Source organism: Plectropomus leopardus, chromosome 9 (assembly GCF_026936395.1).
Source record: "Plectropomus leopardus strain MGB_pleo_1.0 chromosome 9, ASM2693639v1, whole genome shotgun sequence".
NCBI lineage: Eukaryota > Metazoa > Chordata > Actinopteri > Perciformes > Serranidae > Plectropomus > Plectropomus leopardus.
The window spans coordinates 4647635-4674930 of record NC_142184.1 but is presented as its reverse complement, the minus strand read 5'-3'; the positions used below and the strand labels follow the sequence as shown (position 1 = coordinate 4674930).

Sequence of the window (27296 nt, the reverse complement as noted above, 5' to 3'; positions counted from 1 at the left end):
GCGAACCGACACAAAATGATGTCGGATTGTTTTGGTTGCAGCTAACAATGTGTCATAAATCTGCCAAAATGTGTACGGTGGAGGTGGCAGTGAAGAAAAAGCCGAAATGTTGCGTTGTATGAGAGATGGAGGATCCCGTGATGCGTTTCCTCTCTGGGTGTGGAGGTCGCCTGGCACAGATTTTTAAGACGGATCCCCTGCGTTCAGTTTGATTGCTCTCAGACATCCATGGCGCACATCCAACCTTTCAGGCCCTTTTGGGAAAAAGAGCTCCCTTCCCTTCCCCTCCTCCATCCTCCCTCCCCCCACCGCATCCCAAATATTGCTTGATTCGTCTCGGTTCCTTATAGCCAAACATCAGACAGGAAGCAGCACCGAGGGAGCTCCCCCAGCCCGATTCTGTCTCACCCACATTCGCCTTCCTCCTCCTCTTTGATATTTATCTGCATCTGTATTAATGATGCAGACAATCGCCTGGTAATGGTGCGTCTGCACAAAAAAAACAAAACGACTTTGGCCTACATTTTCAGTCTTCCCCGATCTAATTCCACCATGTGAGGATTTAGGTTTTTGTCACATTGTTTACATCTCCCGCCTACACACTTTGCCTACACAGCAAGAACTTCAATCTGCGTCTCCTCCCTGATTGGCAGATGGAAAGGGTGGTGTTTGACATATCCTGAGACGGCCTTGCCTATGCCAAATCCCCAAGAGTGCGACTGACATGATTTAAGAAGCTTTTGTGCATTTCTTCTCTCTGCTTCGGCTGCCTTTGAAATTGTTTTTTTCCTGCTGCTGCCCTCATTCCACGAATCTCATCTCCTCTGCAGCATCTCAACCAAAGCGCTTTGAAAATTCGACTCAATATTTCAACGTTTTCTCAGCGTCCAGTTGCAAAAAAAAACGTCCTTGGTAAATACACTGAAGTTCAAACATTTGAAAGAATAATAGTAATGAATGAAACACAAAAATAATAGTGAACACATGTAACAGGCAGCATAAGTGAACATTTCATGTCCGAAAACGGAGTACGAAGAAGCAAATGCTCGTTTAGTCCCACCCGTGTTATACTCCAACCCAAAATACAAAATCACAAACCAGCTCTCAGCCCAAATGTCCGTCCCCAAATCACTCTGTTCACACTCTTCATATATATAATCATAATCATAAACACTTTATTGATCTCCAGGGGAAAATAACGGTTCATTACAGTCGCTCTGAGTATAGCAAGTAGAAGTAAAAATATAAAAAAGAAATACAGTAATAGTAAACAAGTAGCATTAGTGTGTCAATATTTAAAAATAAAAGTATGTTTGATATGCTGAGAATGTAAAGTGTGTAAAATACAGTAACAGATAAGCACTAATATGTAAATATTTAAATTATAATATGGATAATGTGTGTAAACAGTGCCTTATGCTACCATGCAATGTATAAAACTAGTATGTAAGTTAATAATTATTAAAAACTATAAATATGTATGCAGTGCTACAGTGAACAACATAGTTAATCTATACAATGTTTCACGATAATCAACAACACTGTCCCAGCGTAGAAGAAGAAAAACATCAGTGTCACCATTAGCGCTTCACATTTTCCTCCATTGTCTTGCAAAAATTCTCTTTTTGAACGTATTTTTAAAGTGACTGATATTATTATTTTGTTTGATTTCACTCCACAAGAGCACACCACAAATACTGTAAAACTTAAAATATGAGCCTAATCATAATTAAACACAGTCCCTTTTTACGAGCGCGTCGTGGTGACACATTTTGACAAATAAAGACCTGTCTCTGTTAGAAGGCCGGTCTGGTTACCATGCAGCTGTTGTTGTTGTTGTTGTTGTTGGGAACCTGCTTGAGATAACGTTAGTTAGCTGCTTACAAATTTTGCTTTACAACAGCGATGTGCCTCACACTTCGTTAGTTTGATAAAATTATCTACAAAACTCGATCAGTTCATTTTACTGAAACCATGAGCACAAAAGAAGACAGTAAGAGTATATATACTTTACATACTTTTATTTTTTTGATATTTGTACGTGCATAACATGGTTTCAGATTGAAATTTCCTCTTAATTTAAAACCCCCGTCTCTGTGCAAGAAGATTTTCTTGTATATTGCCTGGCGGTAGATTAACTCTCGCTTTGCTCATTATTTGCACAGTCTTTAATTTCACCAGATCCATCAATTTTAGGGGTTTACCTGTAAGTTTTAATGATACGTGGTTGGCTAAGAACAATATGGACTCATTAAGAGCGATGCGATATGATATGATTCAATGACTAGAACTTGATATAGTAAATTTTTTTTTTTTGCCAAAAATAGAAGAGAAGAAAAAGCCTGTTTCTTTGCAGGTGGTGGAGGTGAAAATCTGTAAAAACATGATGCACTCAGCTACAGAAACATTCAGTGCACGGCCTCTGTTCACTGTGTGTGAATAAACACCGGGATACTGGATAGTAGAGCTCGTGATTCGGCAGTTTTTTTTTCAAGGGAATCAGAAATAAATCAACACAACAGCTGTTGTATTTGATCTCCTGTCTGTCTATTTTGCAAACACCAAGCATTTTATCGAGAATCTCCCATTTTTACGAGACAAAACGTGTCCAAACATTTAACCCCAAATGCAGATTAAATATTTCTCGCTGTCTGTTGACCTGGTGCTTCACTGCCGTGAGCGGCGTTATCCGAGGCGACGCAGCTGGGTACTGACGCTGCACGCATCTCCCAACAACGGGAGAATAAGCCGCACTATTATTTACCTTTTGTAAGCACGAAAATTACATCTGCATAACGTTTGACATGCAAAATACAAGGTTCAAATCCTTAGTATCGATACAACCGATTTATGCCATGACTGCTACTGTAATGTTTGTAACGTTTACAGTAATTTATGATATCTATTCCACGTCTGTCCGCCCCGGAGGAGGGATCCCTCCTCAGTCGCTCTTCCTGAGGTTTCTACTTTTTTTCCCCATTAAAGGATTTTTTGGAGCGTTTTTCCTGAGTCGATGTGAGGGTCTGAGGACAGAGGGATGACGTATGCTGGAAAGCCCTCTGAGGAAAATTATAAATTGTGATTATGGGCTTTATAAATAAAATTGAAAATTGAATTGAAAGATGATTTTAGATCGATACAAGTGACGCTAGAAGGATGACTTGCCGTTTACCTATTGATGTAGCGTGATGGCAGGAATATAAATTGATGCATCGGTGCAATAAATGTATCGTTACAACCCTAATTTCGTTACCTGTGACTTTAAAAACGAATTGTTCCTGATATCCGGCATTGTTTACGATCCTTACGGCTCGTTTTTGTAGTTTACATATTAACTTTAGGGTTTAAACACAGAGGATGAGCACCCGTCGAGGTCTGCTGTTCCTTTTTTTATTTCCGCCGTCCTTGCTCTCATGACACAGATCACAGATTTCCTCCTGCTCCCAGGACCAGGTGCACCGAGCAGGACTCTGCCAGACCAGATGATCTGCTCCCGCTCTATTAAAACCCAGATTGAGGAGGCAGATGCTCAACACCTCTAATCCCATTCAGTTTGACGGGATCTGAAAGGATCAGGCCGTGTTACCCTTTTGGAAATGAAGAGTTAACGCCGCGGCTCGGCGTCTAAACATATCCGAGGTGATCAGAGCAAACGCCGGCTGAAGGGACGCTGCGGCAGACCGAGAGTCCCGTTTGGTGGACGTACTGAACTCTGGTGATAGGGAATCCCACATTAGACTGAAGACTTGAAATCATTGCGCGGCGCTCGATGTGTAAAGTCTTGCGTTATCAGAAAGACATAAAAGGGGAGTTCTTAAACGCTGTCTGCTGAATTATTCATCCATCTTTCTTTCATTACACTTTACAATGACTCAGAGATGAAAGGGAAGACGGGAGGAGGAGAGAGATAGAGGAGTGGGGGCTTGTGGTCTTGGCGTGGCTGCCGTCTGCAGAGCGCTGGTAGCTCCCGAGGGCAATGCAGCGCCTTCCTCTCCTCCCGGTTTCCTGTTCAGATCGAAGGGAAGCTGCGGCTCATAACGGAGGTGACAGCGGTCTCAGCGGCGACCCCAAAACTCCCACCATTGACCTTTTCATGATCTCATTACACGTGGACAAATCCTGTGGTCTTATGTTTCAAGACGCAAATAGGATTAGAGGAGGTGTCAGGAGTTTTTTTCCCTTTTGTGGAGAAACATGGAGGCTGAGCACGTTTATTAAAGCGTTTTGTTGTCGTGCTGCACGGACCTGGAGATGATGTTCGACGAGCCCCGCCTGAACGCTTTTTAGTCAAAGCTAAAAACGTTCCTGTTTTTACACCGTCTACTAATGACTTATTTGAAACTTGATTTTTAATCATTTTAAATTGTCTTTTTATCTTTGTACTTCTTATATGCACTTTTATTATTTATTTATTTTTTTATTTAAGTTTTTATTGGAGTCAAATTAGTTCACATCACACAGCACAGCATACTGACATTTTCTTTTTTTTTCTTTTGTTTTGGACAACAAAATTCAATAGTAGTTGTTGAGAAGCAGCCAAACATAAGAAAAGAATGGAAGAAAATGTATTATTATTATTATTTGTTTTAGATCATTTAGTAATGATTTGACTTATTATATCTTATCTCTTTTCTCTTATATTATCTGTATCTTTTTTATTATTATTATTTTTTATTTTATTGCTCCGTAAATCACTCTGAGTCGCCCTGTTGTATGAAATGTGCTGTACAGATGAAGCTGCCTTATTGCATTAAAATTAAAATGTGTTCTTTGTGTTTTCTCCCTCAGCTCCTTGGTTTTGTTGTTGGGAGACAGAGGTGCCTGACAGGAGACTGACTCCTCTTCAAGGATCATAACGAGAGCTGAAACCACAGGTGAGTCTTTACATGACGTCGCATGGCTGTGGATTTTTTGGGGGGGCGGGCCCAGGAGATTCACCCCCCTCAATATTTTGAGCGTGTGCATTTGTCACCTTGAATAACAGTGAAAAAAGCAGAGGACTTTCATTTTGACGAAATCAAAGACATTTTAACCATAAATTGATGCTGAAAAGGCACAAATTGGTGCATAAAAATTCACCAGAATGCATGAAATTAAGTGAATGACGCTTAAAATTTCCCAGAGGAGGACCCCAAAACCCTGCATTAAATATGCGCCCCCCCCCCCAGTGTTGAAAACAAAACCTACACTGTTGTTATGAAGTCAAATACAATTCTTTTGGGCGACAATTAGTGATTATTTTTTTCGATTATCTTTCATCTGCAGACTCATAGATTGATTGTTTGGTCTTTCCAATGTCGGAAAGAGAAATATGATTATTGTTTTAGAGCTGCAACATTTTTGGTTTCATTCTTGTTAAATCTATATTTTTTTTCCCTGATTGATCCGTTATTTCTTTAGAAAAGCAGCAAATCCACAAATTTGACAAGCTGGAGCCAGATGGCGTTTGGCATTTTGCTTTCAGAAATCACTGACACCAGTTTATTTTCAGATTATTATCTACGATAGATCAAGTTATTGTTTCAGCTTTACAGTTAATTATTTTATTTGTTAGTTATTGGCAGAATTTCAGATCGTGTTGTCATTGTGCTTGTTTTGTTTAACCAACCGTTCAAAATCAAAATATATTGAATTGACTGTTTATATGTCAATGGAAAGGTGGACATAGATGATGTTTGACAGAGAAATTAGTGACACGATTCATTGATCATCAAATGATGAGTGAATTTTCTGTTGATTTCTTTGATCCATTGATTTGTAGTTAAATGTCAGATAATGGTGACAATGGCCATCAACGCTTCCCAAAATGACATTTTCAAACAAGATTTCTGGTCGTGAAATGTTATCATACAGATAAAAGCAGCAAATAATCAGATTTCAGAAGCTGGAACGGGAGAATGTTTTACTGTCGAATTGTATTAAACGATTTAAAAAAAGTTTTAAAAAGTTTTGATCAACTAATCGAATAATCGACAAACTTTTTCTGTTCTAAAATGCTTAAAAAGCAGCAAATTGTCACAACTGAGAATCTGAAACTTGAATTAAAGAAAGTCTTAAATGATTCGTCAAATATCAAAGATGCTGTCAGTTAATTCTCTGAAGAACTATAATTAATCGACTAATCAGCATTTTATGTGTCACTCAGTGACAGTTTGTAGTAAACATTGATTGAGTTTTGATTTCTTCTGCGTCGTCTTTGGAACAAACTTTTCTTTACTGAAAATAAACGAGCTCTCGTGATGAAACACCCACGAACAGTTAAAGCGACCTTTGCAGAAGTAGCTGCTGGGTAATTTGTTTAAAGGACACTGTGGATATTTATTTACAGTAGATGACACGTTGGTTTTCCTCTGGTGTCGAGTTGCACTTTATTTGTTTGCCGATGAATGCTCACCAGTGTCCCCGCAGCTCTCGGCCGTCACGTTCAGGTATCCATCTGAGAACAAAAGCAGCACATGCTCTCCTGGCTCGCGGGCGAACACTTGATCCTCTCTGTGTTGTTCCGTGATTGAACCTTTAAGCTGCGAGCGCTCGGCCTCGCTGCTCTTTGTTTACACTTGGCAACGTCGCGTTTAGTGGCTGTTTTGTTTTGTTCTCAAAAATTCAGCCTTCTCAAAAAAACAACAAAGCTTTGTGCTGGCTCTGACCTCCAGTCTTATCTTTTTGTCTCCTATATGTCTTCTTCTTTGTTACTTTCTTTTACACCGTCTTCTCTTGTGTTCTGTGGTATATTTTTTCGTTTTTATTGCCGGAGAAAACTTTTATGGCTCCGTCCTCGAGCATGCCCAGTGGAACAAACATCATTGTTATGTTTGTCACTTAAGCATGCATTACACCTGCCGTATTTGTTTCTGTTATTTACTCAGCTGATTATTATTTTCTTGATTACTTGATAAATCTTTTGGTCTAAAAACTGCCAAAATGCTTCCATTTCAAGATCCAAAACTCAAACATATTCGGATTACTGTCATATATTGTAGCTGAAGCCCTTTGTTTTTCATCCAGAAAAGCCAAAATATCAAATTTCTTCAGCTTCTCAAATGTGGTGATTTATGCTTTTTTTCTTGTAATTATTTTAACAATTTTTGTCGAATTATTGGTTGGACAAAACAAGCAATGTGAAGGCGTCGCTTTTGGTAACTGTGACGGCATTTCTCTGTGTTTTTCTGAGGTTTTACTAATCTCTGTATACAGATGTGTGCATATAAATGCAGAATATGAACACTGTTTGTAGTCGAAGCCGATCACGTTTGGACTGCAGATAAATAGTCGATGCATTGCATGCATTGGTTATCGTCCAACAGTGATATAGATTTTCTCTCTCTGGGTTCATATGCAGACATCTGTTTAAAGAGATCAGCCGCATTGAGCAGTGCATGAGGTGGCTCAGCCAAAATATCGGCCCCTCCAGCGGTTTTATCCTTGTCAGATGATAGTCGACGAGCTCTGAGATGGAAACAAACCACATTTGTCCATTAATCAAGAAAATAATCAGCAGATTTATGCGAAGTAGCCCGTAAAAAATAGTTAAAAACTGAGCTCCACCTCATCCAACTAAAACAGTTAAATCCTGCTTTCTGCATTAATGCACAATAAATATATTATAATGATATAATATAATAGTAAAAATAGGGCTGGGCAATATGCACAATACATACTGTTACTGTAATATGAGCCGTGTATGCCGTATATGCTGTCTGAGATTTTGGATATCGTCATATCATGATATGAAACATCTGTTGTCTTTTCCTGATTTTGAAGGCTGCAGTAAAGTGATGTAATTTTCTAAACTCTTTCTAATACTCGTATTTTCTCACTGAAGTCATTAAATCCACATTACTGATGATAATCAAAAATCCATTATCTTATCCCTAAAATACTTTCAGTGTCAATATCTACGTATTACGTCACATCTTCACATTTGATTTTGTTGCCCAGTCCAGCCTTTATGAATCTTTTGAGGAGAAATATTGTGATATATATATCGTGATATGGCCCAAATATATTGTGATATTATTTCATGGTCATACCGCCCAGCTCTGGTATAAAAGTCACATTTTTTTGCACTGAAAACGTTCTCCTGATTATACCGACATACTTTCCAACATTGTAGGGCTTTGAGGAGAGTATTTTTACAGTGTGGTGTTAGTACTTTTACTCTAATTAAAGGACGTGAGTACTTCCTCCTCCGCTCTGCAGTTGGGTGCAGCGTGCAGAGCAGCAGCATTAGCTCTCTTTGCATTCCCCCGGTGGCTTCGCTCTGACAGCAGCAGCGGCTGTAAGTCTGCCAGCAGAGCTCTGTGGAAGGAGCTCCCTGGCACTGCGGCCCCGCTGGGACACATTGACCCTCTCCTCTGCCCCGTCAATGAGCCTCTGTGTGCGCAGTCACAGGCTCGCCATCCACCGCCATCGTGACAATACTGCAGTTTACAAAGCAGCCAGCAGCTCTCTCTCTTGCTGCCTTTCCAGAGAATTTAAAGTCAGACATAAAGACGAGGAGAGTTTATTCACATAACTTAAGTGTCGTAAGTCAGACATAAAAAAAGACATTAAGAAAAGCCATAAAATAAACACAAGACAATATGAAAAGACACAATTTAGAGCTGCAAAAATGTCAAATATGGACTCATTTCGGCTTCTCAGACGTGACGAGCTGATGCTTTTGTTGTGATAAATGAGAGTAATTCAACTGTTTTGGGTTCTGGATGGCTGGTTGTGAAAAACAAATAAATTGACGATATCACTGGCACTCTGGGAAATTAAAAATGTGCATTTGTTACTATTTTTGACATTTATAGACCAGATTATTAATGGAGGAATTGTTAGTTGCAGCCGTAGATCAAACTGCGCCCACACAGTCCTGATTATTTAGTTCAGTTTTCAGAGTTCACTACTTTATAAGGAGGTTTTTTTTTTCCAAACTTTGACTTAATTTGTTGAAAACTTAAACATATTCTTAATTTGAAGCCAGGTTTTCAGTGCTTTAAGGCAGAGCAAATGTATTTATATAGCAACTTTCAACAACAGGATAATTCAAAGTGCTTCAAACTGGACATTAAAGCCATTAAGATACAAAAATAACAAAAAAACAAGATTATGTGAAAAGGCAGGATTTATAAAACAATAATCCCAAAAACAATTAAATGTAAAAATTACAATCAGTAAGAGTTCAGTAAGAGGCGACCTCGTGTTTTCAGGGAGTTAGTTTTACATTTGTGCATAAAAACTTAAAATCATTTTTTCTTCACTTGAATCTTTATTAACACAAATATTTGTGACATTGACATGTCAGTTACAACAGAATCACAAACAAACAACTGCTTGAATGCATTTATTTAAACATCCTTTACTGTATCTGTTGTTTATTGTTCCAGTCCAATGAAAAGATTTCTTCCCCACTTGTTAGCCACTGGTCCTTCGTTGGTGGTGTTGCCTCACCCCAGTTGAAAATTAAATTTTGCATCATTTTTGCTTTTTTTTTTTTTTTAAAGAGACAGTTCACCTCAAATCAGACACAAATATTTCTCCTCGCACCTGTGTTTCTCTGCTTGTGGTGCTCAAAGCGCCAAAATAAACATTTGAAAATCTTGACAGCAGTGTGTCCTCCAGAAATCACAATCCTGTTACTCAAGATAATCCACAGACCTCGTTGTGAGCAGTTTCATGTAGGAACTATTTTCTTACCTGCTGACTGTATCACCGTGCAGAAGGAGGCATTCGGCTACTGTAGCTCATCTAGCACCGTGAGGAAGCCATCGATGTCTCACGCTGTCACGAGCCTCCCGACCATGAGCACATGCATGCCTCCCTCTGTGCAGTGATACGGTTGCTGGGTGTAGTTTGGTATAAAGAAAAATAGTTCCTACATGAAACTGCTCGTCAGATGACGTGCGTATTATCGTGAGTAACCGGGTCATGATTTCCAGAAAGTGACATTGCTGTTGAGTTTTTCAAATGTATTTTTTTGGCACTTTAAGCACCACAAGCCAAGCAACACAAACTTAAATTATATGTGAGAGAAAGCAGACATTTCTTCGGCCGCTCTCATCAAAACAACCTAGCTTGATAAACAGCACTACAGGTAAGAGGAAAAATACAAGTTTTTGTTTCTTGGTGAACTGTCCCTTTAAAATGTCCTGTGGGATTAGTGAGGATGAAGAACGTGTCTGCATATGAAATTTTTATTTAAAGTAATGGTTAATTTGCAAAACAAATCCATCAAAAGTGTTTTATAAAGCTTTTTTGATGGAGTATGAGACATCACAGGAACCCCCTCGATTTTTGGGTGAACTGTCCCTTTAAGCAAAAACTTGAGTCATTTTCTTGTTGAAGCTTTTCCAATGGGAGCTGGAAAATTTGGGGATTTTTAGATTGTTGGACGGACAAAACAAGACATCTGAAGATGTCATTTTGCACTAAACTAATGACCAGGAAAACAAAGACGGACATTTTTTGCAGTTTTCTGACATTTTACAGACTAAATGTTAAATCAGGTAAAATAATTAGTAGATTATTTGATTATTAAATAATCATTAGCTGCTCCCCTGAAAACAACCCCTATGATTTTTGGGTGAACTTTCCCTTTAAGCAAAGACTTGAGTCATTTTCTTCTTGCAGCTTTTCCAATGAGAGTTGGAAAATTTGGGGGTTTTCAGACTGCTGGACGGACAAAACAAGACATCTGAAGATGTCATCTGGCACCAAACTAACGACTTGGAAAACAAAGATGGACTTTTTTTGCTGTTATGTGACGTTTTACAGACATTTAATCAAGCAAAATAATTAGTAGATTTTTCAGTACATAAACAATCATTAGCTGCTCCCCTAAATGTTTCAGTGCTTTCTAAAGCAGCACTAGTATTTAAAATCGGCTCTTTGCCACACAGAAAGCTGCAGAGCAAAGATCTGAGCACTGCAGTGACTGTGTGATTAATAATGACTGAACCCCTTCGTGCTCTTTCATCAGCTGATCGGCTCTTTGATCGGATATCAAACGGTTTTCGAAGCAGCACTTGTTTCAGGCCCGTTGGATTCGGGATAAATGGGACACAGCCCGTTTTTAAGAGATGCTTCTTTCTGGTGGCATTTTCAGCGAGGCTCGTGACGTTAACTCTGCACATCAAAAAGAAACCGCAGCAGCAGCAGAACCACATTTTCATGTTTATATTTAGCTGCACTTTTGTTTGTCTTTTCCTCCACGCTGTAATTTCCATGTGAATATTCTGCACAGAGAGAGATGGTGCATCGTGCATCTCGGCCCTGCTGCCCCGAGCTTTAATGTGCATTAGTGAAGAGAAAAGCCGGTATTTATAACCACTCGGTATCCAAGGTCAAACGGACGGCTAATATCTGCTTCCGTTCTTAGATGGGCCGCATTGATCAGCCCTCCATTATACGTGCAGATTTGGCTGCGTTCAGTCAATCGCAGCTCAATAAGCGCTCTACACTTTGGACGGTGCTGCTTGGGTTTGTCACTCAGGGTTCACAGTCCACAGTGACGTTCAATAATCTTCCTGTAAACGCTTTGCAAACAGCTCCGGTTACACGAGGCCCAGCAGGTCCGCTTCTTATGAAACCGCAGATCATTTCCCAGTAGTGAGCTTTATACCGGTGCTGTGTTTGATACCAGTGCCAAAACGATAAGCTGAGCTGCTCCGCCAAAGCGAACGTGATGCATCAGAGCTGCAACTAATGATTATTTGATTTATTGATTGATCTGCTGATTGTTTTCTCAATTAATCAACTTATCTTCAGGTCTTTAAAACATCACAAAAACTGAAAAATACTCAGTGTGAAGCCTTCAGACATCTTCTTTTGTCAGCCCAAATAATGTAAAGATAATATTAATAATAATAACTTTATTCATATAGTACCTTAAAAAACAAAGTGCTTTGATGAACAGAAGCAAGAAGGGTTTCTTGCAGAATATTATTAATAATGAAAATAATAAATAATAATAACAATAATAATAATTATGATCAATTATAATGAATAAATAAAATAAGAGAATAAAAAGCATATTAAGCAGGATCAAGACAGAATAAAATAATAAATTAAAAGACAAGGTAAATAGATTAATTAAAAACTAAATTTCACATTTTAGTAGCTTGAAGGTTTGGCTAGTGTTCTTGAAAGATCACCTTAATGAATTGTATAAATAATTCCAGATTTATCTTGTGTTGGTCGTTTAGGGCTGCAACTAATAATGTTTTCTCAATGAATCCACTAGTGTTTGTAAATTGGTCTATAAAGTGACAGAAAATGGTTAAAAGATGACGTCCTGTAATGTTTTGTTTTGTCCACAACAACAAAGTTTTTCATTATTTGTCAGTGAGGAGCAAAGTCAAATATTCACATTTAAAGAGCTGAAATCAGATATTTTTGCCTTTTAAAAAAGACACTGAACCGATTAATTATTCATCACATCAGCTGATGATTCATTTAATATTAATAATACAACTAGTCAATTAATGAACTAAGAGATATGTTTTTCTACTAAATTTTTTTTTTTATCCAAATGAGAAATCCAACATTATCCTTTATTTTCCCGTGAAAAGACCAAAACTAACGTGTTCTGTGCGTCTCGGCTCCGGTCATTCCCGCTGAAAACGTGAATCTTTAAAGCGGCTATAATCAATATTTTGCAGTGGCTAACATGACTACTTGTATGTGAAATGAGGACACTTGTAGAGACGAACCCACACAGTCTTATCACCCGACTCTGCTTGTCTTACATGTTTCAGTTCCTTTTTTTCGGTTTACACAACACGCATATCATCATCTTTAAGATACTCCTTTATTTTGAAATTCCCTTGCACCTCCTTCCTAAATATTCAGGTGCTAGCAGCCGCCAAGAAAAAAAATACAGAGAGGATGTTGGCTGATTTCATCTCGTATTGATCGCAGGTCCCTGAACTGAATCGAACTGAATTTTATTGTGGCAGACTTTATGATATCAGCAGATATCGTATCGTTGTCCACAGACTTAATAAAATATTGTCTTGTGATGAAACTTTTGAGTTACACCCCCAGAACATCGTGGAGCATTTAGCAGCTCAAGAGACGGACATTTTTGGTTATCAGAGACCGAAAACAGAGCAAGAAGATGGTGAATATTGAACAGAACGACAACTCAATGATAATGTTGTTCAATTGTCATGTAAATCAGTAAATGCAGGTTTAATTATGCTTTTATTTTTTACCAAACGTTACTCAAACAGGAAGAAATCACGTATTTTTGGGGGACTATTTTTATTGGTGGATTAATCTACATTTGGTGCTCTAGTGAGTATTTGTGACAGCAGGACGGTGTATGTGAGACTGAGTGAAAAACAACTGTGTGTGTGTGTGTGTGTGTGTGTGTGTGTGTGTGTGTGTGTGTGTGTTCATGGTAATTAAGGAACATATAACTCACTGAGTGGCTCATTGGTGTGTTTTTAATAGTTTTCGGACAATAATGAAGCTCTGTTGCAAAGAGGAGGGAAATATATCCGGCTTTTATTCACATATAATACTGGTTTGTAGATTTTGTTGATCCATTTATTGTTGTTTTTCACCCTTTTTTGGATTTAACGACAATAAAATACAAAAAATGCAAATTGTCTGATTAAAGAATTATAAAAAATAAAAGTGATAATCTCAAGAACTTGACGCCAGCTTTAAGCACTTCACAGTTTTCAGGTGCTGGAGATACATTTTGATCGGTTGGATACTCGGCCCTCTAAATATTTGAATGTCTTTGTGTACACAATACTGTATATTTACACACACACACACTGTGTTTTGTTGGTGTGTGTTATCAGTAAACTGTGCCAGTCCCTAATTGGCTTCCAGCCACAGAATCAGGCTCGTCTCATCCGCTCTAATGACTCCCTAAGATGTGACTGTTAGATCTGGGTCTGCGTCCTCACACCTACTTCCCCTCAGACAACACACACACACACACACACACACACATACACACACACACACACACACATACACACACACACACACACACACACACACACACACACACACACACACCTGGAGCCATGCCTACTAGACTGGTCCTCAGCCATATGTCCTGCTGCGTAGCGTGCTCACAGACTCGAGCAGTCTGTGCAGCTCAGCGTGGCCTCTGCAGGTCGAGCTGCTTGTCGAAGCTGCAGATGAATTCGAACTCTTATCTCTCCGCTCGGTGTGTCTGAATCAAAGCAGGATGGCTGGATTCATGTGTTTGCTCCGGTACTCTCAGCATACGGTCGGTACTGTGGTGTGTCTCTGTAGATGTGGACTGTCCAGACTCTGACGCCGTGTTGAAGTGAATGTTGTGGCTGTCAGATAAACAGAATATAAACAGAGTGTAATATTGTTAGCGTCCGTGTCTGATGTGAAGCAGACCTCGGCTCAGTTAACGGATGTTTCTTTGGGTTCTTGAGAAAGCGGGCGGGTGAGGTTTACTGCAGCAGGATGACAGGGCTGAAGCAGTCAGTCGATCGACAGGAAATTAGTCATTAAAGATTTTGATTATTCGTTTAACCCTTTGAAACCTGAGAAAATTGACTTGATTTCTATCAAAAGTGTGGGAGGAAGGCAATGAGCAGCAAAAGAGGAAATGACTCAAAATTTGCAAGAACTTAGAAGAAAATAACCTGGAAATTTGTGACCAAAAGCAAACAAGACTTGAAAAAAAGTGCTTAAAAGCTGATACCTCTGTAACATAACTGTAAAAATGTAATTATAATTAGAAAATAGTATTTCGATTAACCCCTAGACTGTTTGACACATTTTATGCGCTTTTCATTCTTCATCTTTTCATAATTTTGCTGTTCACAGCAACATCTTACATTTTTTTACATTTTGAATTGTGTATTTTTTTTTTTGTTTTTGTATCTTTGCATTTCCAGCTCAGCTCCTACAATAAGTCTAAAATAAACCACACAAACTTGTTTCATTCAGACTGTTAAGTGCAAAAAATGCGCCATTGAAACCCATTCAATCTGCAGTTTTTGATCCCACAGCCATCAAAGCATAAAAACATGCATTGTATTATTTCTGGGTGTCATTCTGGTCGATTGGTTGTTCGTCGATTTTTACCATATTTGACGTATAGAAAAAAATACATGCTATTTCCACTAGGTGCTTTGTCCCCATCAATGTTTCAGCTAATCATTGATGTATCCCGACTGAGATAATAATTTAAACTTTGCATGTTGTATATTAAAAATAATTCATTTTTTTGTGATTTTTTTTTTCATTAAAAAAAATAGCATCATGACAAAAACCTGGCATTTAAAGGGTTAAAATTCTGAAAATTAATGAATATTTGATTTAAAAAGTAAAAAGTTTTACTGTAAATGCATTTTAATTCTAAAATTTGCTTTATCATTTGAAGTATGATAACAGTTTAGTTTGGCATTTTTTGAAAATTAAAAAATAAATGTCCTTTTCTTTCTCGTTTTAATTATTTCAAAGAATGTGCATTCTTGAAAATAAAAATTAAAATGCAAATTGGATGATTGAATATTCGTTTTATTTATAAGTCAAATAATGCGTCCATATTCTAAAACTTAAAAAGCATTTCTGTTGATGCATTTTAATTTTTTAGATTTGCTTTTTCATTTTAGTTGTGATCAGCATTTGCTTCCATAATACTTGGAGCTCTTTGGTGTTATTTTTATGTTGAGTAACAGCTTGTGGTGATAAAATGAATTCAACTCATAGCAGAAACACTTTTATCGTGATATTGACGAGGAAATTATATTTAATGTGCATCATATCAGGTTGTTGCAGTGGAGCAGAAGAGCAGCTTTAACTGCTCACTTGTCAGAAATGCAACCAAACTATCAACAGATCTTTTTGTTATTTCTGTTTCACTCAGATCTGATGTGTGATTTTAATAAAACATAATCTGTTAAGTGCAGTGCAGGTAGTGCAGGGCAGTAAAAAGAAATAGGACGTGACTTTTAAGAAACGGAGGACGTTCTCATGATGTCGTTCAGCCTCCAGAGCGGCGGATGTTTTATTGCCGGGAGTTATTTCCGGGAATGAAAGGTTTTATTGCTGCAGAGATTGTGACGGTGATTGCAGTGTCACCTTGTGTGTTCACAGATGAGAACAATGTCTGATGAGACAGAACAGAGAATGTGTGACGAAGACTTCGGTTCGGACGAGGAGGGCGAGGAGGGAGACGTGGAGTCTTTTCTGGAGGACAACAGCAGCGAGCTCATGGACCGACTGAGGGAGCTGGAGGTGAGTAAACAAACAAAACAAGCTCTGCACCACAAATGAAATGTTAATTAAATTGATTATGAGCAAATTAAAAAGGAGGTAATTGAGTGACTCTTGGGAGACGCATTATCCTGCTGTGATGTTTTGAATATGGAAATTAGTCAATCAAAACTGGAGTAAACATGAAATATATACAAAAGAAATTCTTTTTATTTTTTTAACATATAGAATTGTATGTGAAATTTCCTAATTTATATCCCACCAGGCCATCCCTCTCTCCCAAACAGGCAACAACAAAATATTTAAAATGTAAAAAAATAAACCATAGGAATAACAATAGAAACAAAAATAATACATAAGAATATGTTAAAATAAAAAAATACACATAAGAATAATATGTTAAAATAAAAATTAAACCGCAGGAATAACAATATTAACACAAGTAACACATAAGAATAATATGTTAATAATCTGTGAAATTGACTCTCACCTTTTTTAAGTGTAAGGTGTCTCTGTGATTCACTGTTGTTGAATTTTTATGTATTTTTAAAAACAAATTTCACTTTATATTGTTTACTTTGTTTGGCGACATTTATGATATGTGATTTCTCATAAATGCTTCACCAGCAGATGTGGATGAGAAATAACGCAAACTAAATAAGTGCTGTGTGTTCTTGTTGTTTCCCTCACAGGCAGAAAACTCTGCTCTGATGTTGGCGAATGAGAGTCAGCGGGAGGCGTACGAGAGATGTTTGGATGAGGTGAGTTCATGTTGCAGAATAAACATCAGAAACTAAGATTATGATTATGAATGCACCTCATTGAGGGTAAAATGTTCATTTGTGTTGTCAGGTGGCCAACCACGTGGTCCAGGCTCTGCTGAATCAAAAGGTAACACATGAAAACACTTATTTTTAAATGAAAGGGTATCATATCATTTCTCTTAATTTTTCTTTAAAGTATTATTTTCTGATAGTAGTATTTTTTATTCCTTATTCTCGAAATTATACTTAAGTCTTGTACTGCTCTGTTTTGATTTTAAATTCAACCACTGTTTTCCTTTTTTGTTTGTCATTCAAATTTTTAAATTCATTTTGGCATTATTCAAAATATACTGACTTCCATACTTCATACACAAATACAAACCATATAGATATAAACAGATCCACAGTCAGACAAAAGAAACAACAAAAATAAAATCAAACCAAATTAGTAAAGTGAGACCAGAAAACAAAACAAAATAATCCACTGTTTTTCGATTTTTCTTTTGTGTGTGTGTTTGTTTTATTTTTATTTTGCTTTTTAAAAATTGTCTGAGGTGTTTGTTTTTTTTAAATATACAGATTTTTCTTATGTGTTATGTTTTGAAAAAATTTCCCGTTGTTTTTTTGTTATTTTAAGTGTAAAGCATTTTGTCACATTGGTTTTGTTAAGTGCTATTTAAATAAACATCATTATTATTATTTTTTTTATTATTATTTTTTAATTATTGTTGTACAGCCACATTTCTGCAGCTGCGTCTTGTTTTATGTCGTCATGAGTGTTCTCACTGCTGCGTGTGTCACTGAACAGGATCTGAGAGAGGAGTGCATCAAGCTCAAGATGTTGGTGTTTGACCTGGAGAGACAGAACAGAGCGCTCTGTGAGCTCTTCCAGCAGAAACTGCCCAACCACCCCACCGCTCACTACCAGGTAAATCAAACTTTATGAACTTCTTCTGCAGCTGTGTTGAGATCATTTGCTTAAAAAATGGTAAAAATGGTAATTCAGCAATCTAAAAATACTTCACTACAAGTAAAAGTTCTGCAATTTCACTATTTTACAAGACAAATAATTCACACAGAAGAAACAGAAGACAGACAGTGCAACATCAACCTACATAAAAAAGCACATCACATACAAAACACAATAAAAAGCCACAGATAATAGTGAAATGTAGTGGAGTGGAGGTACAAAGTAGCATAACATGGAAATACACAAGTAAAAAATGTCCTCAGGTGCAATAATGACCAATAAATCTACCTTCTACCTTCTACTTGAGTGAATGTACACAGTGCACAGCTCGGATTCTGCAGCTGTTCATTTTATTTTCAGCCTCATTCTTTCAGACTCTGCTGAGCCAGTAATGTATCTCAGGCCTTTCACTCGTGCTCTATAGGTGTCCCACCAGATGCTGGGACAATGTAGCTCCTAGTTATCTGTGTATACGATAGCCTGCAGTGTATATAGTGTCATCATAATTGCCTCATGAATCTCCCGTTACAGGTCCAGGCGGGACCCCTCCCAGACTACAATGCACAGCTGCACAATGACGCCGCCAAACAGGTGGAGCCTGCACAGACTGAAGCACAAGCCAAGGTGATTACTGCAAAGCTTTTATCAAACATTAAGAGTGAAACTGCGGGATTATGTCAAAGCCTCTGACTGTGCGTGACGTTATAACGCGCTCTGACATTTGCTCCGTTTTAAACTATTGTGCTTTAAAAAGCTAATCTCCTCTGCACGCATTTCCTGTACGCACACACTCTAAAGGTCTCAGTGAATTGAATTGTTCATTGCAGTGAATTGTCCGCTGATAGAAATCTATTTCTGTCCAAAGGGAAATGGCTACCGCACACAACATGCCTCCCCGGGCCCTCGCGGCCCCGCCGCCTCCATGGAGGCCCTGTCCCCCTTCTTCAAGAAGAAAGCACACATCCTGGAGGTCCTTCGCAAGATGGAGGAGACGGACCCTCTGAAGTTCCACCCGTCCACCACCAGCTTGTCTTTCTGCGACTACAGCCAGGTGCTCATGTCCACAGAGGCTGTTTTGGCCACAGCGGACCCCCTTCCACTAACGTGCAAATCCCACCACACACACTGCCACTGCTCCCGCTCCGACACTGACTCACACCAGCATGTCAACGGCGACGGGGCGGTGAAGTGTGAGGGAGGGAACACCTGCTGTTTACACTGCAAGAGGAGCCCGGACAGTCCTCCAAAGCCATGCAACCACGTCTGTAGTCCTTCAAAAGCCAACTCCGCCACCCAGAGCCATGTAGTTCCCACAGCTGCTATAAGCGAATGTCACAGTAAGAGCAGGACAGCCGAGTCTGTTCCCCCGTCGAAACAATGCACCAAGAATGAAGCCCACCAGCAACCAGCGGGCGCCACTGCCCACCCGTCGCTCACAGACGCAGCCGAGCAGAGCCTGGAGGTGGAGCAAGAGCAGGACGGCTCAGAGAGTTGTCTAAACGCGAGTGCCTCTGAAGAGCTCACTGGTTTCTGTCCCGCCTCCCACCTGCCCGGGTCCGTGAAGGACGGCGTGCAGATCACCCACTGTGACATGGAGACGAGTGACGGCGTGCACAATGGCGTCAGCACAGCGACGTCCAGCGACCAGTTAGCCGTCCCAGAGAAAAATGGCACAGATCAGGGTTCTTCAGTGAGAGCCAGTGCCTCCGTCAGCCCCAGCCCCTCCTGCCTCAGCGACGTCAAAACCGCCGCCATCAACTCGCCGTCCAAACTTCTCAAGTTCCTGAAGATTCCCTCGATAGGAGACAAGAATCAACCTTCAACATCCGCTGTTCGCCTGAGCCCCCAACTCACCCGCAGCTCCAGGATCCCCTGTCGCACCAACAACTACGAGGTGTACCACTCACCTGTTCCCACACGCAGAGCCACAACCACAGAGAGGTGCAGACAGCCGCCTCCGCCGCCTTCCAGGTCTGAGTCGTACCCCGCCACACACTCCGCCCCGACCTCCCCGCCTCAGCCTGAAGACGTCTGCTCCCCGCCCGTGAAGGAAATAAGCTACAGCAGCCTCTCTGCACCTAAAGCCGGCTCAAAGATGGGCGCCGCCTCCTCCGCATCCTCCTCCTCGCCCAAAGTTTCTCAGAGGGTCCCTCATTATGAAAACGTCTGCGTCATGTCTTCAAACTCCAGAGAGGAGGAGCCAACCCAGGGCCTCGAGAAAAGAACCACACTTCCATCCCAAACAAAAGCGAACGGCGGTGAGAGGAAGCTCGTTAAATCGCTACCAGAAAGTGTCCTCAATCCAACTCCTCAACGAAAGCAGTCCTCCTCGTCAACGTCAGAATCCACATCCGATGACGAGGAGGACTCAGACAGCCCGGTGTGGGTCAACCATCACAGCCTGCCCACCGCATCCGCCCTCAGTAAGGCCTCGCAGGGCCGAGCCAACTACCCGCAAACCAGAGAGAAGCAGGAGGAGATCACTGCGCAGAGCTCCGAGGTCGCCCAGCCGCCGCCTCCTCCATCCAGGAGGAGTGACTCCTCTTCCATCCCCAAGAGGCCTGCAGCTGCGGCAGCGAGACCCCAGGCCGATTCCAGTCACCACGCCTTCAAAGACAGACTGGCTGCGCTGGGAAAACTGAGGAGCTCTGAGGATTTACAAGTCGGTCTCCGACCGGCGGACGCTGTGAATGAGGGCTCCTACGGAGAGGAGAGGAGTAAGACAGCGGAGAGGCCCATGGAGCTCCACAAAGAGGAGCAGAGACATTCAAAATACACAGACTCTTTGGATGGTAAACCTAAAGTCAGCAGTGTTGGTTTGAAGTATCCGGGCTCGTCGCAGCTCTATGAACAGGCTGCGAAATCTTCCAGTGCACCGGGGGTTAAACAAGAACTGTGTGTGACTAAGACAGAAGGCTCCAAGAGCAAAATCGGTCTGCCGTCCCCAAACACAGATGCTCCGCAGGTACTACGCAACAACATTAAGTGTCCAGCCTCCCTGAATCTAGCATATAACCTAAAACCAGGTCCTCACAGTAGCAACAGCCCCAACAAAATCCCCCCGAAGTCTCCGTCCAAACCCTGCCAGGGCCCGTCCGTCCACAGAGGGGGGAAGCCCGCAGAGGCCCCACGTTACTCGTCCAAATCAGAAGAGAGGACCAAGATCAGCGGGAAAGGGAAAAAGAATCCGATGTACGGAGACAGCCTGCCGCCTCCTCCTCCGAGACCTCCAACGTCCGACGGGGAGAAGCCGATGCAGCCGGTGCCCAGCCCGCAATCCGCCATCGAGCAGAAGGTGATGAAAGGTATCGAGGAGAACATGCTGAAGCTCCAGGAGCAGGACAGAGGAGGTCAGGGTGGTGAGGTGAAGCAGAAAGCCTCCAACGGCATCGCCAGCTGGTTCGGCCTGAAGAAGAGCAAGCTGCCCGCGCTGAGCCGCAAGGCCGACGCGGCGAAAGCAAAGGACGAGAAGAAGGAGTGGAAGATCAACATCCCGTCAGTGGGCAGGGACTCTGTGAAAATGGCCACCAGGTGTAAAGAAGGAGTGGAGGGTCTGAACATCTCGACGCTGATGGAGAAGGCGGAGGGGCTGAGGAGGGCGCTGGAGGAGGAGAGGGCGTACGTGGAGAGGTCGGGCAGGGGTCACTCCTGCGAGGTGGTGATGGACCAAGCTCAGGGACAGCTGGCGGTCATGTACAGGGGAGCGCGCTCGGACAACTTCATGCAGCAGCTGCTCAACAGGTGAGAGCTCGACGAGGACGAGTCTGAAGCCGGTGAAATAACAAAGTGTAGCTTTAAAGGAACAGTTACTGAGTGCGTTTACGTGGACACGAATAAACTGTAGTCGTCAACAGATTATCAGCCTGGCCGATTATTGGGGCAGATTGGTATCTGATATCGGTATTTAATTTTAATGATTGCTGATAAAATAAATTAATTAATAAGTGCAAAGAAAGTGTCAGCATGTTAATTTCTTTTAAAGCTGCTTTTTGCCTTTTTATGTTCTTGAAAGAAATTAGGCTATTTGTTTAGGTTTCAAAGGGGTTAATGAGTTTTGGACAGAGCCAGGCTAGCTGTTTCCCTTTTCCCAGTCAATGCTATGTTAGTAGCTGCTGGCTGTAGCTTCATATTTAGCATACAGACCAGAGACAGAAAGATACAAGAGTGGTATAAATCTTCTCACGTAACTCTCTCATAGGAAAGCGAATAAGTTGTTGAACTATACCTTTCAGTCAAAAAGCGCTCTAACTTTTAGTGTGGTAAAGCTTGAACATCTTAACTAAAGCTGACTGTGTGTTTGGTGAATGTAGGGTGGACGGGAAGGACATGATCAGCGTGCCGCAGCGCCGGCTCTCGTTTGACTGTAAGACCTCCAAGCCGGTGTTTTGTCAGCAGGGCGACGTCATCACTCACACCAGCAGTCGCGACGACATGGAGAAGGTACGTCACTGCTCAAACTTCTGTTTATTTCTCTCTAGATGCAGACTGACAAGATTTTTACCTTTACAATGTAATAAAACAAACTGAGACAGAATGAAGACACGACTCGCAGTCATTTCATTCATTGAGCTCTCCGGTTTCAAAGAGTGCATCATTTAAATTCAGTTTACTCAATTTCAAATTCAGTGCACCTTAATTTGAGTATTTTCACATAATGCAGCTTTTTAATTCTACTTTACTACATCTCAGAGGTAAATATTATACTTTTTATTGCATTACATTTATCTGACAGCTTTAATTGCTTTCATATAATAATAATAATAATAATAAACTTTATTTGTATAGCACCTGTCATAAATGAAATGCAGACCAATATCACATGAATTTCACATGAAAAGACATAGAAGACTTAATAAAACCTGCATGTAAAAATAAGATCAGAATAAAACACATAGAATGCATCTTCACTTCTTTATATTACAGTTTTCACTAACCCTTATTACTTTGTGAGCTAAATAAACTCTTTAAAGCCCATTTTGAATCAGCTGAAAAATGCTTTATCATGAAGCTGACACCACAAAAAGTTGACTTCTTAGAGTTTTGTGGTTCTTACAGGACAGCCACGCTACAAAAATATAATTATTTTATATAATATGATGCATTGTTGTTGATAAAACTACCCAACATATAAAGAAGTTAAAATGCAACGTACAAATTGATTAAATTATACAGTATATATCCAAAACATCATGAAGAAGTAAACTTTTTACTGCACAATGAGCAACAATATTTTTATTGAAATTTCAAGTGTATAACAAAATATGTACATCAATGTACAAACATATATTCCCTCAAACAGTTGCACATTCTCAAAGACAACGAACATAAAATGAACAACAACAATTTTTATAGGCAGCTTCCCAAAGAGTGGGAAGTCCAACTTAAAACGCAATTGAAAAGTCCCAAGGTTTAGCTCTGTTAATTAGAGCGCTTATCTCCAGATCATGAGATCAGTGGTTCAAATCCCACCCTGGACAGGTGAATTTTACAAGTGGCTGTAGAAAATGAAATAACGCCGAAAAGTGTCAGTTGGATTAGCTCTAAGAATAATTCAGCTTGACTGTTGACTTTTATGTCATAAATAAAATAAAATATCAGCTGATACATGTCTGCTCTGCTGATATAAGTCATCGATGACGTACCTTGTAACAAACACTTAAAACAGTTAAAAACACACAACTGTCCCCTTGTCTCCTGAATTTTTCACATACTGAAAACTGAATTTTCGCTGCCAAGAACTTGGTTGATTATTGGCCTGACTCATATATTAGTCGAGTTTTCAACAGACGTTTCTGCCAATACTGAGCTAAAATGAATGTCGAAACCCAGTCAAATGTCAGGAGGGTTAGCTCAGTGGTTAACTCCAGTGATTAGTGTGTCTGAGGTTGCTGGTTCAAGTCTTATCTGTGATGGGTGACTTTTGACTTTTATTCCATGAATAAAATAAAATATCAGCTGATATATGTCTCATGAATTTTCACATACTGAAAACTGAATTTTCCCTGCCAAGAACATGGTTGATTATCGGCCCGACTCATATATCAGTCAAGTTAGCTAAAACTGAGCTAAAAGAAACAGCAAAACTATGTGACATGTCAGGTGGTTTAGCTCTGTGGGTAAATCAGATGGTTAGTGTACCTGAGGTTGGTGGTTCAAGTCCTACCTGGGACAGATGAATTTTGAAGACTGAGCTAAATCCAAAGCAAGCATAGAGCTAAACATTGAATACACGAATTTGGCTTGAGAGACAGGAAGGACAGTCAAGAGTTAGGAAGTAGGGGAAAGACAAGACGTTAGGTTAAGAGACAGAAAAGTCAGTCAAGTTACATACAGTTGGGTTGTGAGACGGGAAGGACAGTCAAGAGACAGGAAGTTGAGGTGCGAAACAGGAAGTTAGATTGAAAGAAAGGAAGGTTAGTCAAGTTACAACAAGTTAGGTTGAGAGACAGGAAGTTGAGATGACAGACAGGAAGCTGAGTGAAGGCAGAAGATGGAGGTAGAGGATGAGAGTATAAATAAAATATAGGCTGATACATCTGTGTGCTCTGCTGATATAAAGGTCATAGGGTGTTGTAACGATAGTAAAGATAAAGATATTCCTTGATTTCGACAGATGCATCTGCTGATACTGGTACAGGAAAGTCAGTCAAGTTACATGCAGTTGGGTTGTGAGACAGGAAGGTTAGTCAAGTTACAACAAGTTCAGCTGACAGACAGGAAGTTGAGTGAAAGATGAAGATGGAGCTAGAGGATGAAAGTATAAGAGTTGAAATCGGAATAAGAAAGGGTCAGAAAGTAAAAAGTAAGGGACGAATAGGAAAGTCAGGAAAGTGGCAGAGTAGTAAGGTAAGAAATTCAGAAACATAGTGCATAAGTTGAGTGATATATCATGTTTGCCGATAAATTTGGTGAAGTGGTCCCAAAACAGGTAAAACCAGTATCTGCAGATGCGTCTGTCAACATCAAGGTATATCAGCCTGACTCATATATCAGTCGAGTTTTTGACAGAAGTCACTGCCGATTCTAAATTTTCCGTTACAAAACCTTATGACCCTTATATCAGCAAAGCGAACAGATGTATCAGATGATATTTTATTTTATTTATGCCATAAAATATAATTTGGCTGTTCATACAGTTTAGAAACTGATCATGATATTGCAAAATAAATTACGGCATGTAAAGTTGAGTGATATAGCATTTTGGCCGAAAATCAGGTGAAGTGGTCCCAAAACAGGTAAAACCAGTATCGGCAGATGCGTCTGTCGAAATCAAGGAATATCGGCCTGACTCATATATCAGTCGAGTTTTTGACAGAAGTCACTGCCGATACTGAATTTTCGGTTACAAAACCTTATGACCCTTATACCAGCACACAGATATATCAGCTGATATTTTATTTATGCCATAAAATATCATTTGGCTGTTCATACAGTTTAGACACTGATCGTGATATTGCAGAACAAATTACATTACATAAAGTTGAGTGATATAGCATTTTGGCCAGTAAATCAGGTGAAGTGGTCCCGAAACAGGTAAAACTAGAATCGGCAGATGCATCTGTCAAAATCAAATATCTTTCGTTACAACACTGTATGACCTTTATATCAGCAGAGCACACAGATATATCAGCCTATATTTTATTTATACTCTCATCTTTTACCTCCATCTTCTGCCTTCACTCAACTTCCTGTCTCTCAACCTAACTTGTTGTAACTTGACTAATCTTCCTTTCTTTCAACCCAACTTCCTGTCTCTTGACTGTCCTTCCCGTCTCACGACCCAACTGCATGTAACTTGACTGACTTTTCTGTCTCTTAACGTCTTGTCTTTCCCCCAACTTCCTGTCTCTTGACTGTCCTTCCTGTCTCTCAATCCAACTTTGTGTATTAAACGTTCCCTTTAGCTCTATGCTTGCTTTAGGTTTAGCTCAGTCTTCAAAATTCATCTGTCCTAGGTAAGACTTGAACCACCAACCTCTGGCACACTAACCACCTGATTTACCTACTGAGCTAAACCTCCTGACACTCCTGAATCAGGCTGATAATCAACCAAGTTCTTGGCAGGGAAAATTCAGTATTCAGTATGTGAAAATTCAGGAGACAAGGAGACAATTGTGTGTTTTTTAACTGTTTTAAGTGTTCATTACAAGATACGTCATTGATGACTTATATCAGAAGAGCAAACATACATCAGCTGATATTTTATCTTATTTATGCCATTAAAGTCAAAAGACTTGAACCACCAACCTCAGACACACTAACCACCTGATTTACCCACTGAGCTAAACCTCCTGACACTTCAGATAACTGAATCACAAAAACCTTTCTGTTAGTTTACCTTTAATTGTATATGTCAGCCTCTTCAGCCCAAGACATCAACTCCTTTTTCCAAGTCATGGTGGTTCCACATTTTTTTAATTTTAATTTAATTTTGAATTTGGAATATAACAAATTCTAACACAAAACTTTGTTTAAATTCCTTCGACAAATGTTTAATCAAAACTACTCAAAGCAATTTCTTTTTTTTTTTTGTGAAGTCAAGTGAAAATGTGAATAAAAAAATAATAAATTAAAAAAGCTTCTTGAGGTTTTACAAAGTAAAAGGGTCCTCCCATGCCGACACTTTCTTTTCACTTTATAATAAATTCATTTTATCTGCGATCATTAAAATAAAATGTCAATGAAGATAATCAGCAAAAATGCCAAATATTGGCCCCAATAATAGTCCAGGCCAATAATCTGTCGACTCCTATTTTTAACCATCCGTGATGAACATTTAACTTCATTCTTCCAAAATACCTGAATCTTAAGGCATTCCCATGTGAGTGAATCAAAGTTTCTTTCTTATTCAGACGCAAACATCAGGAATGTTATGGTGAAGTTTCACAGGATGAGTACTGTTACTTCAAGCACAGTGTTTTGAATGCAGGACTTTACTAGTAGTGAAGTATTTTCACATTGCAGGTTTTTATACTTTTACTCAAGTAAAGGATCTGAATACTTCTTCCTGCACTGGTAAAATTTGTTCTGCATGGCATCGACTTTCAAGCCTAAACTTGGCTCCTAATTTGTTTGCCTGGTTTCCTGCGTACTGATGTGACGAGTCGGCTCTCATTCCTCCATCTGCCGCTCTGTTGTTCTTTCATGCAGGGATCAGACAGAATCGGCAAGATCACATCAGATGAAAACCTCGCTGATTCAGTTCACTCCCAACACTTCGCAGGTAAGGAGGCGTCTGCCAGGAATTCATCAGAGGAAAGAAATATCACACATTTTTTTAAGGTTTATGAGCGTTACGACCTCATGCAAGATCAAACCAGACGAGTCTGGAAATAGATGAATGAATGTGT

At 39.9% G+C, this 27296-nt stretch overlaps 1 protein-coding gene across 4 annotated transcripts in view; it reads left to right on the top strand.

Annotated features, from left to right (window-relative positions):
* nckap5l (NCK-associated protein 5-like) overlaps positions 1 to 27296 on the top strand; it is a 61378-nt gene that overhangs the window by 23861 nt on the left and 10221 nt on the right. For 3 of the 4 annotated variants that reach the window (XM_088081738.1, XM_088081736.1, XM_088081737.1), the window contains exons 2-10: positions 4789 to 4874; positions 16093 to 16233; positions 16905 to 16973; positions 17065 to 17103; positions 17785 to 17904; positions 18478 to 18570; positions 18812 to 21687; positions 22257 to 22386; positions 27097 to 27169. In XM_088081738.1, coding sequence (XP_087937864.1) covers positions 16093 to 16233; positions 16905 to 16973; positions 17065 to 17103; positions 17785 to 17904; positions 18478 to 18570; positions 18812 to 21687; positions 22257 to 22386; positions 27097 to 27169 — 3541 coding nt within the window. In that variant the 5' untranslated portion in view covers positions 4789 to 4874. Of the gene's footprint in view, positions 1 to 4788; positions 4875 to 14096; positions 14243 to 16092; positions 16234 to 16904; positions 16974 to 17064; positions 17104 to 17784; positions 17905 to 18477; positions 18571 to 18811; positions 21688 to 22256; positions 22387 to 27096; positions 27170 to 27296 lie in introns of those variants that run through there. The other variant, XM_088081735.1, reaches the window with a different exon arrangement.